Source organism: Rissa tridactyla, chromosome 7, assembly GCF_028500815.1.
Source record: "Rissa tridactyla isolate bRisTri1 chromosome 7, bRisTri1.patW.cur.20221130, whole genome shotgun sequence".
NCBI classification, from domain to species: domain Eukaryota; kingdom Metazoa; phylum Chordata; class Aves; order Charadriiformes; family Laridae; genus Rissa; species Rissa tridactyla.
In genome coordinates, this window is record NC_071472.1 from 22,290,949 (window position 1) to 22,311,296 (window position 20,348).

The 20,348-nt window shown below is 37.5% G+C and overlaps 1 protein-coding gene across 4 annotated transcripts in view; it reads right to left on the reverse strand.

The window, feature by feature from the left end:
* Positions 1 to 20,348, reverse strand: part of LRP2 (LDL receptor related protein 2) — a 134,573-nt gene that overhangs the window by 99,109 nt on the left and 15,116 nt on the right. For all 4 annotated transcript variants that reach the window (XM_054208462.1, XM_054208459.1, XM_054208461.1 and 1 more), the window contains 3 exons: positions 11,334 to 11,441; positions 9,053 to 9,175; positions 6,429 to 6,545 (listed from right to left, as the gene is read on the reverse strand). In XM_054208462.1, coding sequence (XP_054064437.1) covers positions 6,429 to 6,545; positions 9,053 to 9,175; positions 11,334 to 11,441 — 348 coding nt within the window. The remainder of the gene's footprint in view (positions 1 to 6,428; positions 6,546 to 9,052; positions 9,176 to 11,333; positions 11,442 to 20,348) is intronic.

The window sequence follows — 20,348 nt, forward strand, 5'->3', positions numbered from 1 at the left end:
CCAATTCTGAAAATACTTCTGTATATAAGCTGCCAGTGAGTTTAGTGGAACTATCTGACGAATTAAGCATGTGCACGTGCTAGAGTTGAGAATGAAAATATGAGCTCAGTTTAGCTCATTGCTGTGCAGGCAAAAGTTACTTATTTCAGGCAAATGGCAAAATAATTAGCAAATAATTATTATTTTTTAGAAGTGAGATTTATTGAACCTTTGCCTCTATACGTAAATACAGCTAGAGAAATGAACTCCAGAAACAGAATAACCAAATTTCATTTTGCACCTTTTAGATTTTCTGTTTGAATTCTTATTCCATCTTACTTCCATATGAGTTAATAAAGATTTTCTCAAGCTTATATTAAACTCCCTTAGAAGAAGGGAGACTTAGTCAAAGTTTTCTCTCCTGCAGCAAGCCTGAAGAAGTCCTCAGCCTGGAAAAATCTTTATTTATTATATTATATAATCTAGTGTATAAATGTAAACCATTATAAAAATACCAAGCAGGGCACTAAGTAAAGGTGTTTTGCAGGCAATTCAAAATACACATTCTGACTACACTGGTGATTTACTAGAATTTGAACAAGTACTTCTTTTTCCGTATTTTCTTTTCAGATCCGTTTGGTGTACAGGTTCTTTATTTTAATTGTAGTTGCAGAAGCAAGAACAGTCTTTGAAGAGCCCGACAGACATTAATTTAAATTTTAAACTCTGTACAGGTAATCCCATTCCCACTCCCCTGTCTAAAGGCCAAGTTCAATAAATTATATTTCTGATCACAGTTTTCTCACTGATCTGAAAGATATTTTTCATTGCATTGTACATTGCACATTATACTCTCTGTACCTTATAGCATATTATTTTAATAAAATGGTTTTCATTATTTGGGGCATGAATCCTCATGAATAACGACAAAGCTGTGAGTTACACCAAAGGCTATAGCAAATGCACCGCAGGGTTCAGAAGTATCATCTGGGCCATCAAGACATTTCCACAGCAGCTGGGATAACCATCCACACTTTTATGGGAGGAGAAGTGGCAAAGGTACAAGAATCAAGCATGAAATGTTGGTTTCTGTGAAGGCCAACCACTGTGCTACACTTTCCACTAGCTTCTAGCTAAGGCCCCTGCGGAAATCACACACAAGATGCACCTATGGCATTGTGCTTGTGATGGACTACTTTGAAAGAATGAAGGAAGCCGAAACGGAACTTCATAATAATGCTAGGATACCTGAAAATGCAGGAGTGCCTGTCCTTGCAATTGTGAAAAAACAGGACTTAAAACTCCCTTTCTTTCTCTCCGAAATTTAGAAAATGTTAGCAATGAGAGCTGAGTTCTTCTGCTCTCTATCACCAAATGTAAAGTTCTGAATAGGAAAAGAAGAATCTGGACCTTGTTAGTGGGGAGGGTAGGAATGGGATGAACCCCCTAAACTGGAAGACCTATACAATCTAGTTTAATGAAAAGCTCTCCAGCAAAGAAAGTCTGGAAAGCGAGTATGTGAGTATCATGACATTTTGAATTTAAGTTGGAAGGTCTTACTTTAGTCACTGCATTTGGGGCTTGCACAATAAACATTTCCTAGCTTTTATTTGACTTTTTTGTCTGTTTTTTTTTTAAACTAAGATTCCTCTATACACACCTGATCCCAGAGCAATGCATTTGGGTATAAAAATCCATAGCTATGCAAGAAGTGACACTGATCAGAGAAGCTGATCATACTCTCTGTGTCCTAGGGGGCACATGGAAAAAGTGTCAGTGCAGTGTGAGTGAGTGGGAACCACGTAAAAACCAAAGGAAGGGTTCTCTTCCAGGGACTCGGACACGTTGTTTCTTTTCTAGGTCAGTGACAGATGGATTAGAAAGAGCTAAAAAGCAAGGATAAGGTTCCCAGTTAAAAGGACAACAGGGTAGGTAGTTTGCATCTAATGAGGTCTGAGAATCCATCTATACAAGAGGAGAGTGAAAGAACATAGTATAAGACCGAACATGAGAGAAAAGTGAAGGGACAGAAAAATATAAACACTGTTTTCTTTCACCTCGCTTTTAACTGTGAAGACCCTCCAACATGAACATTGTTTCCTTTATCTGTTCTTCCCAAGAACCTTTGGCTAATTACAGAAAATTGACAAGAAGAGATCTTTTCCTAGTGATCACAGTTCCTAGAAGATAATATGAGCTTTGTGAAAACGGGGAAATCCAGCTACGTTCATTCAAGTGCTCAGGAAGAAAGGGAGCTCTTCTTTCTCTCCTCTTCCTCTCAGGCTTCTCTTTCTCTTAGCCAAAATACTTCTCCATAATCTGTCTCCCCGTGGTATGCCAGCACTTCAGTTGCAAAATATAAAACACTGGCAAACGCCAGCACAAATGACAGATGAGGCACCTTGCTCCTTGTAACCCACAAACTGTTTTGGGGTGGTTACAAACATATTTAAACGGCACATTTCAATGTAAACACATGGAAGATTCTTGAAAGCTATATCACAGGAATTGCTAAACCTACATTATTTTGCTCTTTGCCTAACACTTTTGTTCTGCAAACTGGAAATAAATCCATACAAAAACAGTAGCAGGAAACAGTTGCAACAAGGTGTTTGATTCAGCAGACACTGATTTCTGTCACACAGTCAGGAAGTATAACCTTCTGTAACCCTAAATCACGTCATAAGAAGGGGAAAGAAAAAAAGGGGCAATTTCTTACTTCCAAGTGTTGTCTTTTATCGCAGCATTTCAAAACATTTTACAAAATAAAATTAATTAAAACCCTTTGACTCACTGCCACCACCTCACAGTGGGCAAATCATTGTCCTGACAGCTCATAGCCTACCAGAGACACCAGGAGGAGGACTTACCTCAAGCCCAACAGTCCTATCAGCTACGTGATACGAGGCAGTGTTCATAGCAGAGATGCTTTGAGAGCCGGCAGACTGACCAGACCCTCATTCCTGGCCTAAATTCCTGATTTTAGTCCCTGCCACTCTAGCCTTTGGCTGCCTTCCTTACCTTGCTCCAGTTTTACTTCTTCCCTGTCACAAACTATCCCTGGTGGAAATATTTCCTTCAGCCTGAACTTCTGCCTTGTCCTGCAGCTGTTACATGTAATTTGTCCAACTTCAAGAACATTAGCCTCTGACCATGGCCTTTTTCTTCCTCCTTGGACTACAACTCTTATGATCTCTTCAGTTCTTGGTCTTTGTTCACTTTAACCCTGATCTCTGCGAATTCATCCCAGACCTGGCTGCCCACTTCCTGACCAAAACGGCTATTTAGTGTAGCAAACAAGAGGCAGGAATTAACAGGTTAGGCAGTTGACCCATGGCAGCAACTCAACATCAAAATTAAAATCAAAAATCCAGGGTTTCTGGGTCTGCATTCAGCCCATCAGCCCCAAAGAACAAGTCTTTAAAATACTTCCCCTTTCTCCCTCATGGCCCCAGTGCAGTGCTCAGCTGCCAGGGCTGTATCCAGGAGGGTTATCCTATCAGTCACAGGAAAGCAAAAAAGACATGGCTGGGATCTTCATTTTTCAACTATGAAGCTGAGGCAGGAGAGAGCATTCTACCTTTAATTGAAAGAAATAAAGTATGTAACACAGAAAAATGACACCAGTGTTGGCTGCTTACTCCCAGAAAGTATTTCCTACCTCAGATAGCCTACCATTTCATTCTATGTTTCTAAAGTTTTAAAATGAAAGTATTTGCTAGCTGCTGAGTATTTAAAAAGCTGGAAATACAATCTGATACATATATTTAAAGAATATAAATGCACAATTTTATGAAATTAAAGCAGCTTCAATGCACTAATTACATGACCCGTAGCTGAAACATTGTTCTGATGTTTATCTTAGCCTCTGCTTGGGTAGTTTTCCCTTGCTGTTAATCCCATTAGCAGTAAAATGGACTAAGGCTTTGAATTCCTTTGTTCTATTTTTTTACATGTTTAATTGCTCAGTTACTTTGTATTTGTGGCATTTTGCATTTGACTAGTTTCTTAAATAATGTAACTTATTCAGCAACAAAAACTTCATCTTCTTTACAATCTAAATCTGCTTCCAGACAGATCAGTCAGTTCAAGGCATAAATAAACAGACATGATGAGTTTGCATTTTATTAGGCTTCGTGAAATAACATAATCAATTCTAAATAGCTTTTTTCTTTCATTTTTCATGGATGTTTCATTATTATTTATGAAACCTTAGTGTAAATTAAATAAGGGAAAAATAATGACAAAGGAAAAGGCCAAAATATTGATATTCCTCTTATATATGTGGGAAAAATTAATGCAGTGGGAATAATAATAACAGTGGGAAATAAAATAATAACAGTGGGAAAAATTAACATTCGAAGCAAGTATTAGAATCTGATTCAAAACAGTAAAATCTAACATTTAAACTAATCCTTACTGTATGGTTAATTATAAAATCACCAAATTATCAATTTTATCTTATGGTTCTGTTTAAATTTCCAGGCTTTGCAAAGACAGAGAGGCAATAAAATTAACCGGCCTTTCTGGATGGGTCTTGTCATTATGTTTCTCGATTCTCTTGTCTCCAGCACCACCACATTTCTTTAAACTAGTCCAACACTCCTACTTTCAATGTTCCAAGCCACAGTCATTCTTCTGTCTTAGAGGGACTGTCAACACACATTCTAATAAACCAGAGTAGAGGCTGTTGAAAGATACGAGGCAGTCCCTCGGCCTGGGGCTAAATATGCTGCTGTCACAACACTCATGGGGCCTACTGGCTGATGCAGCAAAGATTGGGTTTCCCACACAGCAGTACTGTTAAGGTACCGAGATGCCCCTTTCCAAACTGCCTTTTTAATTTACTTAGTTGAGAATGTTAAACATGAAATAAAATGTGCACTTCAATTTTCAAATATCACGGCAGCTTCTAGCCTGAAGAAAGAATTGTGAGTATTGTCTTTAGGACTCCACTCCCAGTCTGCCACAGATCTACTGCGTTATAACGATCACACCATTTCATCTGGATGTTCCACAATGTATTCAACGACTGCTCAAAGATTTCTCAGAGATGCCAAGCAGTTCCTCTTTTTTAATTCACAGATAATGCATTTTTTAAACAAATTTCTTTTCTTCAGGATTTTTTTTTAATGTGTCGTAGATTTGCCAAATTAAGTTACCAATCTCTATTCTTCCTCTAAACTTCAGGAGAAAAAATGCCAAGCTACAGAACATATTCTTCCAGCAATAATATGGGGTACTTTGGATCTTGGCTTGTAGCCATTTGTGTTGGTGACTTCAGAATTGGCCGTGGGTCTATCACATGGAAAAGTTCCAAGCTGGCTGTCTCAGCAATGCTTTATTCCAGACTACCATATAGTTCTAAATCACCTTTCATTTATGTACATTTTAGCCACTTGTGAGTCAGGTATAAAATAAAACACATTAGCAGTTGGCTGACCATGTAATACACTGGTTTTCCTCTACGCCACACATGCATATGCCCTTTTTTCCTCTAAGCGCAGCCGTTAAGAACATTTGATTTCTTGCTTCTTTATCTATTCTTTAGCACACTAGCCTCTTCCCCTGCCTCCTGCCCCATGTCTGGTTCTGAGCAAAGTTTACAGTTATGTCTTTTTCCCAAAGGCACACTAAGTTTTAACAGCTGGAATAGCAGCTCATACGTTACATGTCACTCATGACATGCGTAAAGCTTTTCCTTAATACTAACAATGAACAGACATGCTGTTACACACTGTTGTGTAGGTATTAGGCAAAAACATCTCCGAAAAATGAGGCCTCTGTTCTGTGGCCAGTTGTCCTTTCCATCAGTATTCAACTTAGGCCAGGATCCAGAGAGGCTGTCACCAGACAGTCAGGCAGCCTCAGCTCTGGGGAAGTTAGACTGAAAAAAACCTACTTATGCATCTGCATTTTGTTGGCACAAAATAATCAGCTTATCTGAATACAATACGACCCAATGCCACTTCATTTCTACAGGAAACCGCAGTCTAGAATACAAATGCTTTTGAAAGGGTCAAGTCCCTCAAAGAAGTGATTTGGGGTCAAATTCTGCTTTTCTATACAGGTTATAGTTACCGCAGATTTCATTAGGAGTATGCAAAAAGAATATGAAAAAATTTGGCAAAGTTAGCTCTGAGTCTCCCAAGGCTTTAAGCCTTTTAAACATGGTTGCTTTTTTCCAATGCACTATTAATTATCTTTCAAGCAATGACAAACAAGAAGCCCTGATCATATGGCAGCAGTTTGCATTCGAGTTCTGCGATAATGGATCTGTATCAGAACATCAGCTCTAGTACACAAAAGAATCTGAAATGAAACTCCCATAATAAGAAGCATATTGTGGTCATCCTGTCCATCAACAAGCCCTTTAATCTTACAAATTTATTAAAATGCCACAGAGAGATGAGATGAAACCAGATCTAATGCTAAGAGTTAAGACTCACGGCACGCTCTTTCATCTGTTCCATCAGTGCAGTCCTTTACTCGATCGCACCAGTATGCACTTGGGATACACTGTCCATTTGAACACGTGAACTGCCGACTTGAACATGTCCTTCCCGCTGCAAGAAACAGGCACTCAATCAGTCTTTCAATCAACCAAGATTTTTTATGCAGAAAGATATTTTCCCTCTTCCTCTTTAACTACTCCATCCTTCTCACAAATATTACCATAAGACTTTCTCCCCCTGTACCTTTGTGTACTCGTGCAGATCAAAGAACACTTGACAAGCACATGGCAGATAACATAGCTCTGTGAGGCCTGCAGTAGCCTGCAAGGTCACTACTTTTCTCCACTGAAGGGGTTGACCTCTAGGTTAAAAATTACCTCCCTATAACAGTTCTGCCTAAAAGACTAAATTACCAGTTCTCACTGTTTTAAAGTTTTCTCTATTATTTTGTTTACTGGGTCAAAATCTGCCAGTAACTGTAATTTATTTGGTCAACTAGCATGCCACAATGCAAACACAGCAGGGCTGGCAGTAAGGCACTGCCTTCTCATACAGCCAAGGCCCCAACAGTCAGGAATATTTTACATTCATAACTAATAGAGGCTCAAGAATGATTATGTCTCTTCTCATGACAGCTGTGCCAGTGAAAAGCAACCATACAAAACTGTGCAATTCCACTTTGATTCCACTGCAGCTAAATTAAACTCTCTGTTCTTCTCAGGCAAATTAATTGAATCTGTGGAGAGATAGCTGAAGGGCAAAATTACTGCTAACTTCTCCTCCCTCTGCCACCTGCACATTTGTTTCTTTCAAACTCATGCAGGATCTCAACGCCATCTCAGTCCATACACTGGCATCTGCTCTGCTGCTTTACAGGAGCCTTCTGTTCCTTCTTCTGTCAGCAGCATTCCCAAAGTAAGATCAGCTACTGGGATACCAGTGTCATGAGGGAAAACAAGCGCAAGACAGTAAAGTAAACCAAACTTGTTTTAATTCTGCATGTGTGACTTCCAGAGCTTTCAGCCATTTTTCTCAAGAAAAATTGTTAATGTTTCAAGAAGGAGAAGCTCCTCCAGGATTCCCAAGCACAGAGATAAAAAGTCCCTTTAGAAGAACAAGGACAAATACCAGGAGACAGCTCAAAAACAGCAGCAGCAGCACAGTGCCCCTGTATAGTTACTAACACTCACGATTAACCAGTACATGGAGAACCATGTTACAGTGACCCAGTTCAAAAGTCAACTCAGAGCTGCTGCTCATTCTGTGTTTTGTATCTAAAGATTCCTTAGTTAAAACATAACTGGCAATTGTGCTGATGCCTTCTCAGAGGAAAAGGGGAGCAAAAGGCAATTAACCTCAGTTCCAATTTTTCCATCCTCAGCAGGAACAACTATCAAGATATAAAAGCACAAACCAAGTCTGTGAGCAAAATTCTTCCAAAACTCAAACCTGTGAACCTCCCTAGAATCAAGGGTGTTAGTGAGTACCTCCAGAGTGGTTCAGTTTAAAGAAGCTATCCAAAAATTATACATAGATTCAAAAGGAAAATAAATTAATCTTATCCTCACCACCTAAAGTAATTTCTAATACTACAAGTAGCAGGAAATTGGTTCTTTAGAACACTACAACACTTGTTCTTCCTTCTCATGCAGCAATGCAGAGAATGTAATTTGGTGCAGTAATTTCAGTTGACTGTTCATCACTTTGGCATGTACTTAACTGTATGTAGCCCTTAAAATGCTTAGTCACAAAATTTGGAAATCAGAGTGACATATTATATTATTATCAGTATTTATCTTGCTATCAATACTGAAAAAAGAAAGAGCCTATGGCTATGGCAGTTAGGCTACTAAATGATTTCTCTGCTCTAAAATATACAGAGAACATTAAACACTTTAGTTTGAAACTGCAATTCAAACATGATTAATACACTGTTTAGCACATTAAAGTGAAATACTAATAGGAATTATGTCCTAAGTTTAAGCTGTTCAAACGATAATGAAAGACTAGAGCTTCACGCCATGCCAGGGCTTTTGGTGTTTCTCCTATCTGAATACAAGAAAGAATAGCTCTGGTCATTTTAAATAATAATGCCATTAAATAGCATCACTGCAGATGGTACAAGAATCTTGAGCGATGTTTACTTCAACTGACTGATAATTTGTCCTTTTTTATATACAAAAATTTTCTAGAAAGAAATTAATTTTTTTTAATATAATTCTGAGATACCAGTGTGAATTGTGATGAATAAAGCAGCTCTTTCTGTGACTGAGACAGTGATTGGACACCTGAGTATTATGTGTATTTCACCATTTTTGGAACTACTACACTGTATATATGTAATGTAATAGGCAGTGTATATTTTTCTCCTTTTTTTTTTGTTTTTAATTAACTGAAACATCAGTAATTTTCAGATTGCAAGACCTGGAGATGTCTTTTTGGACATATTTTCTGTATTTTATCTATTTCAGATCATTTCATTTCTAGAAACTACTTCAGAGAGACTCTTGGTAAAAGCTGTCCTTGTAACAGGCTTGTTTCTGTATGTTCTCAATACGCTGCTATGTGAATTACCTTATTTTGCAAAGCTGGTATAACATTAGAACTTAAATACTTACGACATTGTTGATGCTCATCTGAGCCATCTTCACAGTCTTCCTCATCATCACAAACCCATGACTGTGGGATACATTCGCCATCAGTCTGACACTGAAACTGATTTCCCTCACAGGTAGGTTGTGCTAGTGTAAGCAATGAAACAAATGTCATTTCACAGACTGGGAAAGCACTTGCAAAGAAAACAAATAAATAAATAAATAAATAAGGGAAAAGAAGACTTAAGGTTCAATCGTCAACTGACTGTAACTTCCACTAAACACACGAAGCATTTGACAAACCAAAGAAAAGGGCAGAGCAGGGGGGGCAGCGGGCCAGCAGAAGGATGCTCAAAGGCAAAATTTAGTTTAGTGACCTACTGCCTATGAATCTTCAGTTTTGTGTCCTCCGCTTGAGACATAGGCTCCTCCAGAAGGCAGGTCAGAGCAAAAGCTCAAGGCTCTCAACTGCCCTCTGGCAGAGCCTCTTTCTTTTTCACTTCTATAGGGAGTCATGCTAGCTTCCCTAGTCGCACAGGGGTCTCTTCAATTGCTCTCATTGCACCTCAGGTGCTCTGTACGTGGTAGGAAGAGGGTCTTTCAAAACAAGCTCATGACTCTTCTCTGTGAATTCATGAGGCAAAAGCGAGGGTCAGGTCAGAACAATCTGAATGTTGTTGTCCCAGCTCCACTCTGTTCTTTTCAAATAGCCAAACAGGGAGCCATTAGAGAGAAAGATCAAAATAAGTGTTTGAAACTGTGTTACAGCTTACTGCATCCCTAGTTAATACTCCTGGGAAGAATCACCAGATCAACACAGTCCAGGAGACAGGACTCTGGTCTTAACCATCTTTTTTCTCAGGATCATGTTTTTGCAGTACTGCAAAGTCAACTAGAAACACTTCGTGCTCGTGGGACGATATGCAAGCACAACCACCGATGTAAACAAAGCATCAAAGGAGAAAATTAAATCACTTTGTAGATTTAGAGTTGAGAAGTATAAAATTACATTAGAGGTAATTGGAGGGATAAAATCAATCATATACAATGCACTTCATGCATACCTTTTTTCATTCCTGTTTTAAAAAACCAAAGAGTAATCTTGTAACATAATTTTAACCATAGGCCAGTTTTAAACAGTTTAAAACTATCTTCCTAGACACTCATGTGCCCCACTACCTATAGCACATTAACATATTGTTTTTAAAAGCACTATTAACTGGAAAACACTGAAAAGTTTAATTTTCATTTTCCTAATTTATCACATGTATGATAATGAGAACAACTCAATTTCATGCTTACAACTATGACAAACGTAGTGCCGCGGTGTGTGTGTGTGTTATCTTTCACAAAGTCAACATGAATTTTTCCAACTCCTTGTTCAAAGCCCAACCACTTCTTTTTCAGAACTAAGCTGAAATAGCAAGCTATAGGACAACACCGTTTGTTTTGCCAGTTTAAGGCATTCTTCATCCAGAACTGCACTGGTTTTTGGAGCTAATTAAAGTGCTAAGCCACAAATCAGACTGCCCAGCTGTGTGAATGACCTCTAATTATTATATGGGTCAAGCAGCAAAGAGACAATCCAGTGTGAAAAGAACCAGCATAAATTAGTCGTTCTCACTCCCAATCACCTGAGGGGTAAAAACTGGCCTAACCCATAAGTGGGCTGATAACTGCAGCAGCCCTCAAGGCCTCAAAGAACACTAGAACGGAGAAAGTAAAATGCAGGCGAGTTCCTGAAAATAGACTGTGGAGAGAATTTCTTTATTTTCACAACTTTTTAACATTCAGATTGAGAGAATCTTTGTGCATGGGTATTACAACCCATGTGAATGCAATTGTTCTCCCTGAGCTGCTGGCACTGAGAATAACACAACCAACTCTACAGAACTAACAAAGACTCTAGTTAAGGTGCAGTAGGTACAGCTTGTGGTCTAGGGCCTGAAAGATCCAAAGATTTGGAGCTCAAGTGACGCTGGTAGTAGCTGTATGTACATCCAATATTCAGGATTACTGCAATAATAGCATAAAATATATTTCTACATCTAGTTAGAACTTTAGTCATCAAACGAAATGGCATTATCAGACACTCAGATTAGAAGTTGAGCACCACTTGATTTTTCTGACTACCAAAGCCAATGCGCTCAAGAAATATGACTCTTAAGCAGATTCTCCAGTCATCTCAAGAAAACTAGTTTTCTCCCCCTCCAATATTCGTTCTTATACCACGCACAGTTGAGCACGTTGGAATCCCAGTATTTCTTCTATTACAGAAAAGTTGCTCTGTAGTTGTTTCACTTACGACAACCAGCTTCATCTGTATCATCTGAGCAGTCTCTAGCCCCATCACACCTCCAGTCTGCAGGAATACAGCGACCATTTCCACAGCGAAACTGCCCGCGCTCACATCCTGTGGTAAAGCAGAGAAACAAGCAGGTTAGTGGTACCCGGACATAAAAACAGACAGTGGAGTGCATTCCTGTCAAACAACTGTGATCTATCCATTACTTTACAGTATGGCAAGGAAAGGAAATAATATTATGATAATACAAAAATATAAGTAAGTATATACATAAAAAAATGATCTCTCCACACCCAAATAAAGAAAAGAACCAGCTCTAAATTTTACAGGAAATGCCCCAACTATATTTCTAGAAAATTCCCATAATTTTAAATTTGTACAGTATACAAACAAAAAAGAAAACTAACCCAAACAAGGCTCAGAGGAGCATCTACACTACAGAAACCTATTTAGCAGGAATGTATCCATTTTAGATTCACAAGCCAAGCAGTATAGACTTAAATATAAGGTAGAGCAGCATTTTCCACATGAGAAAGAGAGCTAAATGTCCTACACATTAGTCCTCTCCAGAGTCTCTGAGGATTTAAAGAAATAATAATAATAAAGATAATCCCCTTAGCTGATGTGGAAATCTTGTTTCAGCAGTGGCTGCTTCTAAGTATAGAAATACCTCAGTTTTGTTTTGTTCTTTAATAATGCCCTAGTATTTAAAATGTTTCCTCTGAAGTACAGGAAAGCATGTTTTCAGTCAACATTTGAATAGCAAATAATTTTACAAGAAATTAATCTTTCAGACTTTTATCATTGATCAAAGGCTATCCTGCTGTCATTCCCTCCTGCTTGACCTACTAAGGATTAAGACCTGATAAAGAAGCATTCATTCCCAGGTGTAAATGCAGCTGGATCAGGCCTTTATTAGAGTCAACTAATGAAATCTCCAGTCCTGTAGGAAAGAGAAAATGCACTGTTTATGGCCTTTCGTTGACTACAGCCTCATAAAAAGGGAGTGAACAGTTTTATAGGTCCCCAAAACAATGAGCTATAACATAATTAGGTTCAACAGAGCTCTGTTTCATGTTAATCTGTTGTCAGCACCTCAGAGAAGGGAAGACTGAAAAACCTGAGGTAGCAGCAAAGCCCAACTCTGAAGAAAAAAAATCCTGTTTCCTGATTTAATTAATATCTGTATGATAAAACTATATCTTTCAATTATTCTGAGTGATTTGTCCAGAGAAGATAACCTCAGCATACATAAAGCACAACCACCTACTTTTTGAATTCATGATGACATAAATAACATGCTACCCTAACTTTCATGTAAAACCAGGCATATCAACACTGTCACATAAACACAGTTAAGTGATGTATTCCTAAGGGATATAGGCAAGCTACTTTATGCAAGGAATGTTCAAATCTGATTGTCTGGTAGTGACATCCTGATTTATAATGTATCCTGCAAATGGTCAAAAATTTCCCTTGGATAAATGGTGGTACGGAGTGGTACAGGAGTATGTTCACCCAAATACCTTCTATAGACTAATGCATGATGGTGGTTGGTGGTGCAGGTCTGGGGTTGGTGGTGCAGGTCTCTTATCAACTACCTTTAAAACACAACAACCTCCCTTGCAAAAATGCCCTGAAGGAATGTACAAGTTCACTCTGGAATCCCAGGCCCTCTGGCTGAATTTTGCCCTACAAAGCAACGTTTCCATGTGAGATTAGCAGTTTAAAGCTCTAATAAACACAACACATAAACCACTGTTTATTAATTGGAATTACTATGCAAAGCGAATACTAAATTTGCTTGTGTATTCAGTATATTATTGCTATTCAAAACCACTGGAATATTTACAGCCACTTACTTAAAAAGAAGTTACAATACAGAATTAAATCTGCATCCACATGATCATAATTTTTAATGAAACAGACGCTTATAGACAAGCAATATGAGTAATTTGTATATTATTTCTAAATAATAACTGGCAAAAATATTTCAAGCACTATGTACAACACTGCTTATTTATTTTGCCTATCTTGTATTAAGTTACTATAGTTAAACATACCCTTATAATGATAAAAATGAGGAGATAACACTGATAAACTTCTTAGAAAGCATTATAAACATAGCAGCCTTTGTATAGCGTGAGAAATGGTAACTGAATGTTAACAGAAAACCCGCAAATCATGCAGTTCTCCTACACTCTGTAATACTTTGCAGAATTATAGTTTAAGTTGCTCACACCTACATACAGTAAGCGCTGCATCAATGTCCGTTTATGCAGTTCTTCAGCAGACCTGTTCTAGTTCATTTAATTATGGCATTAGGCTTTTCAAATGTTATCTTCCATGCTTACTTATAACTGAAGGCAAAGAGCTCTAAACACCTACAAAAAATACAAAAGACTGATACTTCATTTATCACTGTTCTTTATTATCTTTAGGACAAAGAAAATTACATAGCAGATAATGATGTTAATTCATTTAAAAGACAATCTTTCAAAATAAGTAATATGGAAGAAGTAAAAGTGATCTGCAATATCAAAGGCACTTCTCACCAAGGTTCTAAAGAGCTTTTGTTTCAACTGCAAACAAAAACAATTCTAACTTTGATAAAGGAGAAAGCAATCAGGGAAAAAACGTGTGACTACAAAACTACTGCTATGAATACCCAGGAGAAATATCCAAAATGAAAGAAAAATAACCATGTCAGCAATAACCAGGTTTGTTACTATAAACAACTACAGATACCATTTTCTCAAAACTGAATGTATTCTGCTAAAAACAAGTACTGGAAACTTATGAGATTTGAAGAATTGTGATTTCATTGCCACGAATTTAGCTATACATTTTAAACAGTATTAATTTAACCAAAAATGTTGCAGGCATTGCTCACACTGACTAGCAATGACCCACAGAGGAAGCACATGGAATCCAAAAGGATGCTTCCATTGGTACATGCTATGCAGCGTGAGCCTGCAGCACCTGGGTTTCAGCAAGAGTGGGGACTGCCAGAAGACAAGGGGTATCCGCTTGTTTACTGCCATTATTTGAAGCCTCAATTCACTAATGGATTACTCATTAGTAATTTTATGGAAGGTTTTGCTTTCAATAAGAGACTTTTTTTTTAAATGGCAAGGCAGCTCATGAATCAGTCAGACATTGCCTAGAATGAATAGATAATGAGCTAATTTCCATCGAAATTCTGATTTTCTCTGACAGGTGCTGATAAAACCAGACACCTCTTTCAGGCAAACAGGATCCTGTTAGCAGGATTCCTGGAGGAAATAACCACCTAGTTTAAAAACAAGCAGTAGAACAATTAGTCTTCACTGTCATGCTTAAAATTTGCCGATAAAAAAGAATCTAAGTGACTTTTGACAGTTCAAAACTCAGAAATGATTGAATTTTTGGTGTTTCTCTACTTTTGCTATAATTCAGGTTTAGTTTTCCGACTGTGATTAAAGCACTACTAAAATACAGACTAAAAAATGCACGGCAGACCTCATAAATCACACCAGAACATACACGAAGAAGAATCTCTAGGCATTAACAAAAATAATTTTGCAAGATAAGATCTGTTTCAACTGCTCAATATTCAGGAAAACACCAAGGAAAACACAAACACACGATATCATCTTTAATATAAGCCAGTCTAGTACTGAAAAAAAAGCAAACCAAGGATTAGAAGCATCGCTGGAAAAATATAGCCCAAAGCACTATTTTTAAACTTCTTGCTATACTTACTATCTTTAGGCTTTATGCTAACTTTGTCACTAGACTTTCCGTGGTTTTCTGTGTCTGGGATTCTCTTATAACAGACTGCTAAGCGGATGTTTAAGATTCACAATTTGCACAGGTGAAAATAAGAAGGCAAATATTACTGGCTCTGAGGAAGCCACTTGCCTAAAGATTATGCCAGGTAGTTATTTTCCACTGGAATAAAAAAAAAACATAATAGTGATTTTGTCAGAGCAAAGATTGAACAAAACACTGACCCAATGATTTTTTTTTTCTTTATTAAAAATAGATGTATCTCTTCCCAAAGGAAATAATGCAATACAAGCACTATTCAATACAATTGCCTTATGTTCTGCAAGGCAAGTTTTGCCCAAAAAGTGTTGCCTGCGTAGGAATGAAGTATTGCCAAAGATAAACCCCACTGCCACTAGAGGATGGTAGTCAACCTTCACATCACTAATGAATGTTACTCACTGTCACGGTAAGTCATATGGAACTCCAGCAGAAGAGAGAGAGGTTAATAGCTTGAGGCATTTCACAGCACAATGGTTTAACCCATAGGGCTCCGGTCTCCAATAGGAAGGCAGTTCATTACACCCTCTCAACCTCCTCTGTGCTTCATTTGCCCCAATATGTTTGTGTGGAAATATTCAGATTGAGAATTAAAGATTGAATTCAATCCTCTTCTATTAAAACCAGAACGTGATGTTCAGTTTATAATGGAAACCAATACTGACTGACTCTCTGCCACTCTTTGCATTACTTTAGACTCCTTTCAGTTCTTCTCTGAACAGTTCTAGTCTTTTCTAATTGTTTTCATACATTTTCTATGTGCCCATTCAACCTTGAAGTCCCTCATATTTTTAACTTTGACTACAAATCTTTTGAATTATATTTGTCATCCATAGATTAAGGGCACCATGGCTGTCTATTCTGACTATACAGGACAGGCCAAAACCCCTCATTCGTTCTTTCTTCCTTGCGTCACTGCCAACACCTCTAGCACTGCTAACAGTTAACCTTGATTGAAATGCAGAATGTATTAAGCCCAGGTAGACTGTACCACTCTCAAACTGTCCACGCAAAAATGAAACTTACACTGCTCCAATTACTTTATACTTCAGGAATTATCCCTCTCAACAGATTTTTTGCATTTAAAAGAGTAACGTTCTTCAAGGCATTATTTTTTGAACTGAACAGTTCCATCTTTAATACATCTGCAGTTTCTCAACAAATAAGTGCAAATGAACTGTACATTACAAGCCTCTTCCACATAAATTTTACAAAAAGAAAAAAAAAAAAAGAGGCAAGCTCTCTTTTCTCTCCTTCTGCCTTCCAACAAAGGATACTCTCTGTTCCCATTCAGGTCCCAAACAGAACAGCCCGCTCCAGTGGCCTTGCAGGTAGAAGAATCCTGGAGACTCACCTTCCATATGCATATGCTTTGATGTCAGACTTTTGCCTAGCTTAATTACTTGTCAAACAGCCTGAGGTTTTGGAATGCTCAGGGAGGGGAAGCTGAACCTCTGGAAAGTCCATCTCTGTTCCCCCACACTAATGAAGAAAGAATTAAAATCCATAGTTCAGAGAAAACCTGTACTTATTATTGTAAAATGTCCTGTGATACTGAAAAGTAGTATTCTGCTAGCAATTATAACAGGCAAATGAACAAGATTATTTAAAATATAAAGAAAAATAGAGTCCAATAAAATTATGCTAAATTTCATATACCTGAGACAAAGTTTCAGTCTTTCTACACTCTGCAAACTCCATTATATTTAATACAAACTATTGAGATTAAAAAAGCACAGACTACACAAGCATTTATCGGTATTACAAAAAGCAGTACAAGATTTATCTTCAGTCTTCAAGACCTTGCCACACAGAATGTCTTTTGTGCCTACATGTCTCTAAACTAGATTATATGAGAGAAATAACTTTAGCTGACAACATCAATAAAAAGACAGTACAACTGTGAGCCTGCACCCACTTCACGTGACTGCGAGATCTGACAGGTGGACAGGGGACTAGTCAAGGGACCACCAGCAGCAGAAGAGCTGCAGTGCCAGAGAGAGAGAGTTACAACGTTAATAGGGACGTATAGGATTTCTATTGCTGGATTATCATCCAATTATGTATTATAACGAGATTGTTATTAGTAACATAGCATCTACAGACTCGGTAATTGATCAAGGACTCTGTGCCTTGCACCGTGCAGGCATTTAACAAAAAGAAGAGTCACATCCTAGGTAGTTTGCAGCATAAAGATGACAAGCACTTGAGCTCACCTGGGTGCCCCAATATCAACAAGCAAAGGCCAAACGGTGCTGCTGTTCCCTTCGCCAGCACATATTCGTATTCCACTGTTCTGCAGTAGCACTCCAGGGAGTCACAGTACAGGAGAGGCACACTCAGTTTTGCTGGTATATTTATTAGACAGCACGAGAAACAAGGCACATACGCCTGGATCCTTCCTATAGAGGGGCCTCCAACCTTCTACGAATTGGTGTTGGAAAGATTCCGAGCCAGAGGCTCCATCTCTAATTCTGGTGTGTTTAACAGTGATCAATGCACTACTCTTCACAAAAGTTATCATCTACCCTGTTTTTGAGTCCATTTATTCTTCTGAATGCCAACATCACATGATGCATGTGCAGAAGTACCCATTTATTTAATTTGATTGTTTTATTATGCACTCCCTGGCCCCCAAGCAAAGATTCAGACATTTTAGAAAGCTTTCTGGTACACATATTATACAGAGTATTTCAGATTATTTGGCGGGGGGGAATTTGGAAATGATAAAGGACTGAACTTGAAGCAACAGATCTGGTTCTCCACAGACACTAACTGGACTCAGAGATTTGGCTCCCAAGTCCCAGTTGCATGGCTTCCTCAAAAATTAGCAAAAATCCCTTGATTACAATAATAAAATAGCTTTTCCTCCACCAAACAGCAGAAAATGATGCTTCAAGCCTCCTCCTGAAAAATCCACTCACATGTAGAACTTTATATAGTATTGGATTATAAATAGAACTGATAACAGGACGGTGAGAGGAATGAAAACAGGAGAGAAACTAAAGTTTAATCTTGGCTTATTTGTTTCTTTCTGTAAGGCTACCTGGATATGCAGAGTCTATTTCCATCTCAGATGAATGAGCTAGATATTCCATACTCACAGGAGAGGAAATTTTGTGTAAACCACATCCTGATTTCAGTGGAATGATGGGTATCAGAAGCTATAATAAATGGATCTTGCCTGTCTAACCTACATTTGATATTTTTACTGATTTTTAATAAAAATCACCTTAAAATTCAAGAACGAAAGTGAAAATTTTATGTTTCAGTGTGGAGTTAGACAAACGACGTTTCACTGCAGCAACAGCAGATTTTTATCATTTCCCTTTCAAAACCGCTTACCAAGTAGTAAAAAAACCAAGAAAAACAAACACAACAAGAAAAAAAAAAATCAAGGAAGTCTGGAGACAGCAAAATCTACAATATATTCTGTGCTCTATCTGCATGCTCTTGTGATGCAGTGAAATGCCAAAGTCAACTAAAACCATTGTTAAAACTAAAGCATCAAATCTCATTTTAATAATGCTCACATGCAAAATCTTTTTAAAAAATAATTAAAATTAGTGTATTCTATGTTAAAATATTTGTTTTCAGTTAATACAGTTATAAAAGGACTATAGATTCATTTCTACTAATGCCTCAACATAAATCCAAGAATTAAAGAAATTCAGGATTTTAATCTACTGAAACTAAGCAGGAAAGCTTTCCTGCAAAGAAAAAAGGGTTCAAGTCTCCTGCAGACATCAAGTTCAAAGGAATGACACTGTAAATGCCTCCTAGCAACGTTAAAGATATTCATAATCCTCACACTCTCTACCTTACTTTAGCTTTATTAATTGAAAAAGCAATGAATGCAAACAGCCTGACAAAAATACAAACGGTTTATAAATTCATTTTTAACACATTATTCAATTTTTTTTTCCAATTATAAGCCTAAACTAGTAATATAGACAACAAGCTCCTAATTTTCTGATAAACTACATAAGGACCTCTTAGAAAAAATCTCTCAGTTTTAAATTATTTTTTTTTCTTAAGGCTCTTGAATTCCGAACAAAATAACTATGGGTTCTACACTATCACTTTAAACCAGCCATTCTAGAAAAAGTAAAAAAAACCCACAAAACCAAACCAAAACTATTCACACTGATACTAAACGTAAAAAAATAAGCTTCTTAAACTTAAAATAATGAGAATTTATTTACCATACATGCTCACAAACAGCACATATCCATACTATGTAACTTTACCATCATAGAGTACTATAAGCAAATTAATCAAAATTAAGGTCCTTTATAATCTTGCTTCAACTCACACACTTTTTAAAAAGCAACAAATAAACTCTTACTATCTTCTTAGTCCTATAACAATGCAGGAATAAGAAATAATCCTTTTAAGCAAGGGCTAATTCTAATAGACAGGAGGTGATACTCCTTTCTACTGACAAAGTAAATATTCCGTATATTGAATAGACCAGGTTCCTTCTTCCATTTAAGTCACTGTCAAATTTCTTGTACTTCAGTGATAACTGAGAATCAGCCATTAATTTTTATTGGAGACTTTCTTTAACCCCAACTGTATATAAAGCATTTTCCAAGATGAGACTAGTAAAAACTATTAGTACTCCTTTCTTAGAGAATTTAGTAAAGTTGTTATCTGCATGGCCAAATTCAACAAACCCAGTATTTGCAGTACTGAAAAGATTAGCCTTCACAATATAAAAACATATTTCAGGCACACTACATGTAAAGAACATGTTCTGCACTAAATTGGATAACCTCAACCAGTTTTCTTGACATTAGGTGTCTTAATCCACATAAATCATTTGTGATTGTGTTAGCTGGGTAGGCGAAGAAAGCACTGTCGATCTCTAGGGAAGCATATGTGTCAGAGCTCTCCTAAATCCCAGAAGCTTCCTTTTCATGAATGGCACATTAAATATGCAAAAATCTGTTCTAATTGACCAAATGACATAAAGAAGAAGAACAAACAAACACAGCAGAAAATAAAGACACCCCGAGTTACTCACAGAAGGAAGCATCCCAAGCATTTTCATAAGAATGAATATTGCTAATGGCCCAAGGCTGCTGTGGAATAACAATTGGGTACCAGAGTGAGGGGGAATATGACCAAATGAGGAAAATCTTCAAGACTATGAAGTATTTACAACTACAAAGTGTGTGGAAAATGAAAAAAAAAGAGTGC